This window comes from Callionymus lyra, chromosome 2, assembly GCF_982586985.1.
Source record: "Callionymus lyra chromosome 2, fCalLyr1.hap1.1, whole genome shotgun sequence".
Lineage (NCBI taxonomy): Eukaryota > Metazoa > Chordata > Actinopteri > Syngnathiformes > Callionymidae > Callionymus > Callionymus lyra.
The window spans coordinates 21,179,149-21,192,392 of record NC_141819.1 but is presented as its reverse complement, the minus strand read 5'-3'; the positions used below and the strand labels follow the sequence as shown (position 1 = coordinate 21,192,392).

Here is a 13,244-nt window from a genome sequence, read left to right as displayed (position 1 = left end):
ACAAATAAAAATGTCTTGAAATGTTTCTTGAAGGATTCAGTAGATCCATCAAACTCAGAGGGAGAGGAAGATCGTTCCAAAGTTTAGGAGCAACAGTCTGGAAGGATTTCTCTCTAGTTTTGAACCGTGTGCGTGGAACCATCAGTAGATTCTGATCCAAAGACCTCAGAGCCGGAGCTGGGGTGTAAGTCTGGATCAGAACACTGATGTAAGGAGGAGCCTGACCATGAATAGCTCTGAAAGTAAGAGCCAGAATTTTTAAAGTTGATCCTGAAAGAAACTGGCAGCCAGTGAAGAGATTTAAGGATCGGAGAGATGTGAGTTCTTCTACTAGAGCGGGTCAGAATTCTCGCTGCAGAGTTTTCTATTAACTGCAGGCGAGACAGCTCCATCACTGCATATGTATTTAATGAAGCCAGGGAGGTTTATCTTGACCCTGAGATAACACAAGGGTTAAGTTACTGAATTTTGAAACCACAAAATAAGGGTAAAGAATAGGGGTCACCTGTCAAACGAAGCTGCAGGGGGTGAACTCTGCCACAGCAAATCACTGATGCATGAACAAGAAGGACTCCAGAGGTGGGATTAAAAATTGACTCCAGCAATTAAGTTTCAAGGGCTAATTGGAGGCATAAACACTTAAAGTCTGAGGTTTATCACCCCAGAAGACTGAAGTCACTCAACAGAAAGCCATGTTTAAATGTATATCCCTGATAACATACGACTGACTCTCACTTAAAGGGATCGTCAATCTTCATTTTCTACTCACCCTCATGTCAACTAAGGGTTGAGATTAGTTTTGCAGTGGAAGCTCCCAATTTCTCATTTTAAGATGGATGAATTAGAAATTAGAATTTTAACTTTAAAGGAGAATGTTTTTCATGCGATGAACCAGACACACACAAACGATCCGCTGAGTTTTTAAGTATGTAGGCACAAAAATGAATTACAGCAGAGTCAATCAATAGCTTTAACAATTGCGTTGCTACCTTGAGTTCTAATTCATGTATTAGATTAAAATAAAACAATTTACTTTGAAAAGGCGTCTTAAAAAACACAGACAGTTTGATTTAACTAAGGAGGCAGCTCTAAGATCCGCCCAAGACCAGGAAAAACTGGGTTTTGCAGAACAAATTCAAGTTAATAAACAATAAAAAAAGGTTAATTTATTAAAGAAAAATGTTTCCTAACAGAACTGAAGGTGAAGGTTAAGGTATGTTCGCAAATATTGTTCACATTTTATTTCACATTTTGTGACCAGCATTCTGTTTAGTATTACACACACACACAGACACACACACACCTACAGACACACACACAGAATATTAATGCCGACGCAGCTCATACTATCGATCAGATGCCAGAGGACACATGGTCGTGTTGCCCGGTGTCAATAATGAAGGCTGCGCTCCAAACACAAGACCTCAGCCATAACCTCATTAATATGGGGGGGCGCCCCCAACCCCAAACACACAAGTCTGAGACGAAGGGACGCCACATCCATGCTGCAGCGCACAACCAAAGTTGCCTGTTGCCGTATCTCTGAATGTCGCCGATATAATGCTCACAGATACGTTTATTTGCCTTGATTTCCCACAGTCTTGCTGCTGTCTTTAACCATTAAAGTTTAATGTTTGTAAGCGTCTTATTTAGTTTTGCTGATCAAAAATACAACCGCAGTGAAAAGGCAAAGTTGGAGGCAACATTTATCTTTTCACCATATAATGAACATTGTTCTGGTTTGCATAAATCTAGCCAATCACCAAAGACCTGACGCAATATTAACCAATCAGAAGTAACAAAAGGCGGGTCTATCACTTAAATTTAATTAAATTTAAATTTAATTTGCGCTTGATGGAGTCTACTGACTCCTTTAAGAAACATCTTAAGACGTTTTTATTTGTTCAGGCTTTTCCTTGATTTTCTGGAACTCCTGTTGTGTTATCAGTTTTATCTTGATCTTTAAAAGATATACTTTATTGAATATTGTTTTGATTGTTTAAGCGCTTTGTGACCCTGGTCTGGAAAAGCGCTATACAAATAAAAATGACTTACTTACTAACTTACTTAAATCTGTGTTCTCGCTAAACTTTACGGTAAATTCCCCAAGAAATAATTAATTAAGTTATATATATTTTTTAAACTTCATATTTCTGTGAAGAATGCTGATGACACATGAAATAAAGGAGTCGTGCCTCACCAACCATGAACCTCACCGCACGTCACCGCTTTTGAAGAAAATCCAATCAGAAAATAGCCATGACTTCTGCCTGCTCACTGAAAAGACACATTCAATGTATTTTTAAAAGCCTCTGAAGTTCAGTCCCGAATGGAGGAGTATCCTGGGTATACCTGAAAAGACACGTACTTTTGACTCCGCTACCTCCGCTGGTCCCCGGGGTTCTCACTTTAATCTAATCTTTCTCCAGAGATTCTCCGCCGACAACGGCGGACTATCAACCACCCGGGCGGCGTCTGAGCGGGCGCCAGGTTTTTTTTTTAGTTTTCACACGCCGACAGTTGAGAGGAGAGTTGACGTGTGAAGTGTTCCGTTTCAACCGCCGTCTGCGCTCACGCCGCCGCTCCAGATAAGAGCGATGTTGGTTACGTGATTAAGATCTTCCAGTTAGCATTACAGGCCGTTTATCTGCTGCCCTCGCACTCACTCAGCTTTTACGCTCTTTCGCCACTTATCCAGAGAGAGAGTGATGGAGGTCAGAGCGTCCGCCGAGGGCATCGGAACCAGAGCCACAGCGGAAAGATTGGTAAGACAAGATTAAAAAAAAACTGCATTTTAAAATAAGAATATATCGTTTTCAACTGTGTTTTTTTAAGACAACGAACCAAAACCATCTGCTGGGTGAGTCTTAATTTGAAAAAAATCGAAATCATCATCTTGTTTGCACACTTTGGCAAACTTCAAAAACAAGAAGCAACAACTGTCCTCCATAAAGTTTTCTTTATCGCCAACCCTGGCAGAGACGGTTCCCCGCTCTCACCTGTACTCCAGGGAAAAGCGTGTCAGTTCGGTGCTGTTGTGGATCCACTTGAACTCCAGCGGCCAGCTCCCTTCAGCCATGCAGGTCAGAACCAGTCTGTTGCGCTCCAGGTGAAGCTGACTCCGGACGGGCTCCGTCTTGAAATAGGGAGGGACATCGTCTGTTGAGAAGAAAGAAAACAAAAAAAAGGGTTGAAGAAAGTGAAAAGAAAATGAAAGAAATGCTTTGTTGTTTACGTGAAATTGAGTACAGATGAAACCAGTGCAAGCTAGCATACAGTAGACCAGTCACTGAAAGTAATTGATTTAATTTCTGTTGTATTGATTGTAATTATTGATTATTATTTTCTGAATTCCAATTTTATTTTTCTCCCGCTAGTGTCGGTCACACAAATAAAAAAATAAGGTGGAATCAAAAGACAAATACTATATGAGACCGTGGGTTCTGCTGATTCAGCGTAATATTGAGATGTATTTTTCATGAACTTAAAGCTCTTGATTTTTTGTTTTATTTTATCTCAATGTCACTCGGTGAAAAATCATGCAGATGTCGCACAAACAATCTCACATAATCAAAAATACATTAAAGACTGTTATAATGACAAAGTCAATGTGTGTTAATGATCTGAGTTAAAGACTCAAAAATAAATGCGATATAAATGTACGTAGAATTTTAGCAACAAAACCATTAGATATCGACGTTCTTTAAACAACTGCTATTATTTTAACAGAATGTTCAGTGTGAAAAGTGTATTTTTTTTTACATTTTCTTAGACACGATTAAGACCGGGGGGCAGATCTGGGGCAACATTTTGAACAGTAATAGTAGTGATGGTCTGATGAAGTTTCATTAAACAGTGTCATGTTGTTAAGAGGTCAGTAGGTGGCGCCATCAGCTTTAAAATTATGTGATGCTTCATGTTCAAAACAAAGGTAAATAGTGTGGAGACCGCCATCTAGTGGACTCTGAAAATAATGACACTGCTTCATGAAGCTTCATCAGAAACATCACTGAGTAATAACATGAGCTAGCTCATTCTGAATTTCAAAATAAAAGCTGTTACATGTTCATCACGTTCTAGTATATAAAAAAAAAAAAGAAGCATTCACATATTTGCATCAACACTTTGTGGTGTTTTTTGTTTTTTTTCGACTCATGTGATCTGGTTATGAAACAGTTTGTGTGAAATTAAAAAAAAGTATTTCATATTCAAATTAACAACTGAGAATAACGTCCAGGCTTGGATTTAGTCATCATGACTGGTTAAGAATGTTTGGACTGAGGGAGGACAGATGGGTGCCTGTAGAAACCAAAATAAATAAGGAAAATAAAAGAAAAACTTGACACCGAAAGAAGCCATGTTCACTCTTTAACCTGCAGGAAACTTAAAGCTTGGATAAACACGGCTGTGAATACATGTGAACCACGTCCACATTTATAATGGCTGTTTTGTTTGGATTCTCACACCTCTGCTCAGTGACTCAACCGGAAGCCTCGTGTCCCTCGTTGCATCACCTGCTGTGTGTATTTGTGCGTCTACAACTCATCACTTCCCCTGATGACAGAGAAGAAGGCAGGAACCAGCAGCAGGATCCATGCAACCCTTTCATCATTTGTTCCACTCATCCCGTGATTCAGAAATGGATGGAGGAGCCGCCGCAACCTGATGAAGACGAGGAGCGAACAGGCGTCCTCGCGCCTCAATCACGGCGTCGCCAAATTAATAACTCAGACGAATAAATGGAGAGCTCACAGGAAGATGATTGTAAATATAGAACACATTAATTGGATGGTTGGATAATATAATTATGAAATTGACTGATAAGCGGGGTTTGAAATTAAACTGTCACGATGATCTATAGGGCTGGTGTTTTTCCTCATGGGAGAAATGAACAGATCACAGAGATAGGAAAAAAGAAAAGAAAAAACTATGATAAGTTAATTTTCAAGTCATTCTTTTCGTCAAGAAAAGAATAGTGACTGAAGGCTATTAGAGGTTTAGAAACACATTGTGGACCCTTTAAAATGGATATAAATTGGGATAAGATTGACACCTGTCGTTGTGACATAAGGAAGAAAAGGTTCAGGTGAGAGCTTTAGAGAGAGACTTCCAAATATCATCATCACAATCATTTATATTTGTAGATATTTAATTTCTTAAAAGAGAAAATATCAATGTCAAATATAGACAAACGTACAATATATTGATCTATAGCATAATATATTGTACCACTAGTAAGGTGGGGATATTTTTTTATGTATTCTCATGTATGACCACTAGGGGGCGTGCATCTTTGATTCGCCAGTTGAGAGGCACCTGTTTTTGTTCCAAGCCCTCAACTCGAGTGACCTCTTTTTGGGACTTTTGCTCATTTTTATGGAGAGTATTTCTTTAATAAACAGGTCTACACTGTCTCCGTTTACTTCACATCACCTAAATGCATCGCTAGGAAACTGACGAGCCGAAAATTGTGGGGAGAAAAGTTGCTGAGTATCTTCACAAAGTGACATTTTTAACATTAAATAGGCCTCAAAAAAATGATCCAAAAAGTTGAAGTTATAGAAGCAAAAAAAAAAAAAAGTCAGAGATCATTCCGAGGGATATTATGTACACAGGTCAAAAGTGCACTAGTCACCTAGAACAAGTCGATCATTAATATTCATAAATCCCGGCCCAAGTCTTGACGCGAGGATAAAATATTCACCGCAGTCTGACTTTTGTCATCCTCATCACCTCGACCCCGAAGGAGCAGCTGCCGCCAATAAATATTTATCGCAAACAGACGACAACTCAATCAAGGACGAAGCTGAATTGATCTGTGGGCTAATGTTCCGTTCCATATTTATACGGAGCTGCCGGCATCAGACTCATCCAGAGCACAGTCAGGGGGCTGTTCTCACCCGTCCAATGATTCTTATCAAGCGTTACGACTACCAGTCTTTAGTAGACCCCCCTCTAACTCGCTCTCATTTTAAATATTGCTTTGCTGCGTCTTGGATCTGTTAATTACTCCCTGGACTCTATACTCTTTTCTCTCCCTGTATCCTCCCTTACTCTTTTCTCCATCCATCTGTCTGTCTACCCTCCTCCTCATCCACCCTTCCAGACAGTCACAGCAGGAGGCCGTCAACACTGAGTCTAGTTCTGCTCGAGGTTTCTGCCTTCAAAAAGTTTTCTTGACACTGTCACACTGTGGTTCACATATTTTTGATTCACTGTTTTTCTTTTCTTAACATATAGTCTAAACTGAACTGTAAAGTATTTTGAGATAACTATGTATTACTATGTAAGTAAGTAAGTAAGTAAGTCATTTATATTTATAGAGCACTTTCAGACCAGGGTCACAAAGCGCTTAAACAATCAAAACAATATTCAATAAAATATATACTTAAAAGGTCAAGATAACACCGAGAACAACAAAGGAGTTCCAGACAACCAGGGAAAAGCCTGAACAAATAAAAACGGCTTAAGATGTTTCTTGAAGGAGTCAGTAGATCATCAAACACAGAGAGAGAGGAAGATCATTCTAAAGCTTAGGAGCAACAGCCTGGAAGGATTTCTCTCCTCTGGTCCAGAAGCGTGTTCAGGAACCATCAGTAGATTCTGATCCACAGACCTCAGAGCCCGAGCTGGGATGTAAGGCTGGATCAGATCAGTGATGCAAGGAGGAGCCTGACCATGAATAGATCTGAAAGTAAGAACCGGAATTTTAAAATGGATCCTGAAAGAAACTGGAAGCCAGTGAAGAGTTTTAAAGATCGGAGAAATGTGAGTTCTTCTACTAGAGCGGGTCAGAGTTTTGTATGTACTTCAGGCGAGACAGCTCCTTCTTGTTTATACATGAAAACAAACTGTTGCAATAGTCCAGACGAGAAGACACAAACGCATATATTTATAAAAAAGGGAATTAAGATTGTATTAAATCAATATTATTATAATCAGTAGTAAATTATCTTTAAATAAAATAAAGGGAATAAAGATTTCCAGTTTGTATTGGATGCGCATGCATTTGGAGATCACTGAGAGTGAGATGCTTCCCTTGTGTCGCTGAGTTTGACACGTGTGCAATAGTTACAGTTATTTATTTTGAATTTGGCATGTGTGCAACCATTGTTGGAGACCCCGGAGCTGCCCTCCCATCCATCACGGCCCGATCAAAGGTGCAGTGGAACACATTCTTCGCAGAGAAAAGTGCAATAGTGATGGAGCCCGGGAACAATGCCTGGACCTAATTGCTCCCCTGCTCCCCTGCTCTTTTCAAACAGGCTATGGGGAGATAAAGAAAAACAGGAGAGGAAGTGAGGAGGAGACAGAAAGTGAGGCAATATCAGCTGCAACGAGCGGCGGGGAAGGTGCGAGGCCAAAGCAAACCTTGATCACTGATGAGTTTCTCTCATTAGGAAGTCCATTAGAGCTCATCAGTGCTACTAACTACGCCATCAGAGGGTGAAACAACACCGCGCACACAACTAGTAATTATATTTATAGATAATTGTCACTCGCTCTCTCAGGGTGTAACTTAGTCAGGGATAAAGAAGTCTTGAAATGGATACGGCACACATGCATTAGTGCAGATAAAGATTGTAACAAATACAAAGCCAAAGATAAAACTACATGTTTGTTTCTTCACATCAATTCATGCTCATGGAAGCCACTTAAAGACCTGAACACTATTTTATTTAAAGATAATTTAATAATGATTATAATAATAATGATTTAATAAAACCCTTTTTGCCAGACAATCGAAAAAGGCAACTCATCAAAAAAATGTTGGTCTTATTGAAATGAAAAAAATATATCAATTAAATTAATCGGTTTCAGCCAAAATAAGAAGTCTGTGTGCAGCATACAATTATTAAATTATCATTATTTCCCTTTATTACAGATATATTTACATCAAGTGTATAACATTCTAAGAAACATGAAAGAAAATCTCAACAGCTCAAATGTTATTTTGTCAAATGGCTGCAAATTGTGCACTGATGACAGATACATATTGGTTTATCAAGCACACCCATTTGTTTTAGAACTAAACAAGTTATATCAATATTAAGTAACAACTGTTGCAATGTGACGTACGCAATGTTTTGTCAATTAGTGTTTATTCAGAGACGATTATCGTACCGTTTGTCACAATTAAAGCAGTGACAAGTTACATTGAAATGATTAATTCTTCTAAGAATGAGAACAATGTAAATGCAGTGTCATATACCACGTGCAATAATAGTTAGTTCTACTGTCATGAGTCAAAATTAAACCAATTATTACAGAAAAGATGGACAATTATAATAATAAAATGTTACATAGTTATATACATAAATTTTACATAGTACATCTTTAAAAAAACATAGTTGACCAACAGGATCAACATGATTATTCTATCCTAACGATTTCATATTTTTTAAACCCTTGTGTTATCTCAGGGTCAAGATGACCCGAAAAAACAGAAAATAAATGTGCTTGTGGTATCCCTTGTGTTATTAAGTAATTAAATTATAAGTATTTCTAGAAGAAAAGGTAGGGGGTTCACCTTGACCTGGTGACAACACAAGGGATACCACGAACACATTTGCTTTCTGGCATTGGGGTCATCTTGACCCTGATATAACACAAGGGTTAAAATAGCCTGAACAATATGCCTGGGTACTAAAACCAGACGCTGTATGTCATGTTATTATCTCACCTGGTTTGTATACGACTTAGACACTGACATGCTACTTATTTCTAGTTCTTTTTGCAAATATTCACCAAAGAAAGTCTCTTCCATGACTCCCGCTTGAAACTCTGACCACCCAGATAAAGAAACTGGAGCCGGTGGAACACTGCTCTGAAATTCTACTGCCCTTAAAAAGTGAGTCTCTGAAACCGTTTCACCTCGAAGAGTTCCTTCCCGGTGATGCCGGTTATCAACCCAACTCAAGAAACAAATCTCTCAACGCGTCCTCCAAATCCGACCCTTTACCGCGTGCGAGCTGAGCCCCGCAGTTTCCAGAGTAAGTCAAGCGAACGGGATGCATATGCAGGCAACTTCACAGTTCCCAGACTAGAGCAATGCTGCCAGGTCTCACACCACCTTCCTCACTTTTTCTTCTCCTCTCCGGGCCCTGCTGCCTCCAGACACAGCGCACATATTTAAGCTGTAGGTTCAGCACACACACATGCATCAGGAATAACTTGTGATGACTCGCACACAGATGTTGTTCAAGGTGTGAAGACACGAGTAAATGTTCAGGGATTTATAAATAGACCAAATGATTTATATGTGATGCCCTTTGCTTTACCAGTGTTTGCACGTGACGCTGATGAGCGTGGAAGTCTGCCCGTGGTCCAACAGATCTGCTAATAGCCCCGCTGGGTGAGAAAAAATCTGTGCTGCCGACTAGTTTTATTTGGCACATGAGTCTGCTCCTCTGTGGGATTGTGTGTGTGTAAGACATTTTTTTTCCGTATGAGTGTCTTGTTTCAGGAATGGAGTCATAATGTAACATAACATACATAACATACGATAAGGACGCGTCAGATGAAGCCAAAGATAAACTAATAGGAGATTGAACCTATGACCCGTTAGAATGGCACTGATGAGTAGGACAGGTTTTGTGGCACAGACAGAACCGAGTTTAGAAACATAGTTCGGCACCGGATGTTAGTCGTTTTTCTTTAAGAAAACAGCTTAGTGTGGAAAATGATCAACAAGAAAACAATAAGTTTACACTAGTATCACTCAGGAACTGGTATTGTAAGTGAAGGTATCGCAATCAGTACCGGAAACCCAGCCCTTCTGATGGTGCAAAATTGTATTAAACTATTTTATAAAGACTTGATCAACAGAGAATTTGATCGATTATATTCACGTCATCACTGAGTTGTGTGTTTGTGTCAGGTTGAAGCGTACAAACCCTTCTACAACCATCATGACAGACGCTGTTCAAATGCTGTTGAATAGAGGTCTGACATCTGGAACCATTTCGGGTTTATTCAAGAGAAGACGATCAGTGATTGTAGAAGTACTACAAACCTCAGAACCATATGTGACAAAGTATCACGCTTTGCTAACGTGCTCTCTTTGCTCTCTGTGGACCATCATTAGAGCAGAACTTGAAATTGCACCTGTACTCTGTATCGTAATGTGAAAGCTTCAAACACTATGTTCAGGTGCTCGACCTAGACTTATAATGGTGCAACATCTGACTAAAGGTGTTATTCCCAGGATGGATGCTCATGTGTATCACATGATGTCCTTATTAAATGAATGATATGAAAGTCAGTCGAGAGAGTCGCAATAACCTGTAACACATGGACTTCAGTCCGGTACAGTTTATTCAGTAAATTTAAAAGGACAATGTGCAGTTACATTTGAAAAGATGGCTGAACAGATTTAGCTCAATGCTACTAGCTTCAAGTACACTTTGAGTGTTTCGTTTTCATGGACACATAAAACACTCCAGGCGGGTTGCAGTTATAACTTTGGTTCTACGATTGTGTGCTTGTGTGACGGCCTAAAGAGGGAAGAGCACGCATGAAGTAGAACTGTTGATTAAAGTGAGGAGAAAAAAGAAAGTATACAGCACCATCAGCAATTCATTTTCATTGTTCAATAGCAGATTCTGAATCCAATCGTAAAACAACAAAAAATGGACTATGAACCATTTAAATCAAATCGATTTAGATTGATACCCAGCTCTAGTGTCAAGTTTAAAGCCAAAAAATGCAAGAAAAAGAAAAAAGATGCCCATTATTATGCCATAATGCGCTCTCGTAACCTCTCCTGCGCCGATATTTCAGACGTAGGAAAAGTAATAAGTTCAAAACATGGTCATGATGAGAGACTAACTGCATCTTAGGGAAGAGAGGCTTTCAACATTTGAAACATGTGAGCCAGTCAAAAGAGTTGGGTTTTCACTTTATGGGCCGTTTAAAGAAGAGAAGGCTGAAAACCGGCCAAACCAAGCGGAAGAGTTATGCAGCGCCACGTCTCGAACGCCGGAAGGAAGCGAGCGATCAAACTAGAACAGATGAAAACAAGAGTGCGTTGAGGCGTAAAAACAAGTGTTTTGTTCTAAGTCCTTCATCACCGTTTGAGGAAACTCTCCGACCATTTAAGGCTCAGCGCTGCTCTCTGTTGCATCCAGGATCCGATCCAAACCCTCGTCCATATGGTCTAGCTCGGGGTAAACACAAATCACGGCTGAAGCTAATGCATTCCCGTAATCAATTAACTCCCATGATTGCAATTGTCGCCCCGGTTCTGCCTTCTGGAATTGGACTCATAAATCTGCGCGCTAACCTTTGAAAAAAAAGGTTAATTTCCCGTGATTGCTCGACACGATCGCTTCCCGCAAAACCTCCGAGGACACAAAACACAACAATTCCCGAAATGAAACTCGACTTAAAGAGAAACCGGAGCAGGAAGCGGGGAAAACGGTTGACGCGATGAAATGCATGAGAAATGCCTGCACTGATATTATTTCCTTTCCTCCGCAGAATTTATCTGCTTTAGTGTGTTTGTGAGCTGCTTTTTTTTTCAGCTGTGAGCCACTTTAATTTCCCTCAAGATTGAGGAAGAAAGACAAACAAATCTCTTTAGTGTCACACTGTGGCTCTCAGAAGCACGTTACGGTATTTAGGTTTGTAACAGGAGGGAAAAAAAATCAATTCGATGTTGTTGGGAACATGTGGATGGTAAAATCTTTAATAAAGGTATGAAATAAATCCTTGGCTTAAAGGAGGTCATTACTTTCTCTATGTGTTTTGAGTCATGTGTTGTTTAGTCAAGGTGTTTTAACCTGCCAATTACTTCTATAAGCACCGGCGCTCGTGGGCAGGAGCCTCATTACGAAACGCTGCCTCAGTCCTCAGTTCAACCTGAGATGTCCCTGCTTTTGCATCCTTGGCTACACTTTCAATGTCTTATTTAAAGGCTAGGCCCGAGTGTTGTTTTTTAAGAGTATGCTCCGCGAGCGGTTAACAATCCAGTCGGCACGTTGAACCCAACACACACGCAGGGACCCTCACCTCCGTGCCCTTGCTAACTTGATTGCTAGCGGGCGAGGGTGTGTCCACAGCCCACCTTTGGCCTCGTGAAAAATTAACGCGGTGGAACAATGTTCTTGAGCGTTGAATAATATATAGTCAGGATACACCGGGGGAATCTAAAGATGGAGAGGAGGGGGTGGAAAAAAAAAACATTCTTTTTTTTTTCCCTGCCACTCACTTTCTGCGCTCAGTCCAGTGGCTCGGAAGTCTGCGGACACACATACGCGCACAGACACACGCAGGAATTTTTGATGAGACTTGTTGCCAGACTGCCAGGTGAACATCTTCGGCTGACCATGCATGCAGGATTGTTTATCCAGCCAGGAAGAGAGTGTTTCACCGAGGAAAGACTCGACGCTTTGATAGAAATTCATTTCAAACAATATTTTATATATAATATTATATAATAGTGTATTAAATACTTTAATATAGAAAGGTTCATTTATGAAGGGATGAAAGAAGACGATTCTTAACTTAAGGGCATTTTTAAATGGATTTTATTTGATAAAATAGTACTTACCTGTATTTCGCAAAGGCATCGATAAAAGATAGTTGAATTAGAAGAAGTTACTAGTTAGAAAATCAACCTCTGGACTGCTTACACCGATTGCGTTACGGGCAGATATAACGTTTTGATTTAAGTGTGTCTTAAATAGATGTTTGACCTCGATTGTTCTCATCAGTATGTGTCTGTTTTCATTGAAATATTTATTTCAGAAAATGTGCTTAAGCCCCGCCCACTGAAAACAATTCATTTTTCTAGAGATTAAATCTTGTTTAACATAACTAAACCCACTCTGCCGAGATTGAACAAGCATTAAGGTTTGTCACCACGCATCATCACTCCTGGAAGTCTCCACCTCCAAGGTACTCGTTGTATAAAAAAGCGGGGGAAGATAACAGCTGGCTGGAGGAGGAGGGAAGACCATCATTACATCATAATGGACTTCGCTGTCGTAACCTCTTGTTCGCTGAGATTTCAGACGGGGGAGAACTTTATAAAGTAATAAGTTCAAAACATGGTCATGATGACGGACTTACTTCATCTTGGAGAGGAAGACTTCAACATTTGAAACATGTGAGTCAGGAGAGTTGGAGTTTGACATTTAAACGTGAGGCAGATTGTCGTGCGAGTCCTTGGATGGATTTGTACAAGTCCTATTTTCAGTGAGGTAAAAATAACAACTCGGACTAGATGCAGTAACAAACTG

The 13,244-nt window shown here is 39.9% G+C and overlaps 1 protein-coding gene across 6 annotated transcripts in view; it reads right to left on the bottom strand.

The window, feature by feature from the left end:
- sdk2b (sidekick cell adhesion molecule 2b) overlaps nt 1–13,244 on the bottom strand; it is a 245,957-nt gene that overhangs the window by 87,339 nt on the left and 145,374 nt on the right. For all 6 annotated transcript variants that reach the window (XM_087784060.1, XM_087784063.1, XM_087784061.1 and 3 more), the window contains exon 2: nt 3,000–3,159. In XM_087784060.1, coding sequence (XP_087640186.1) covers nt 3,000–3,159 — 160 coding nt within the window. The remainder of the gene's footprint in view (nt 1–2,999; nt 3,160–13,244) is intronic.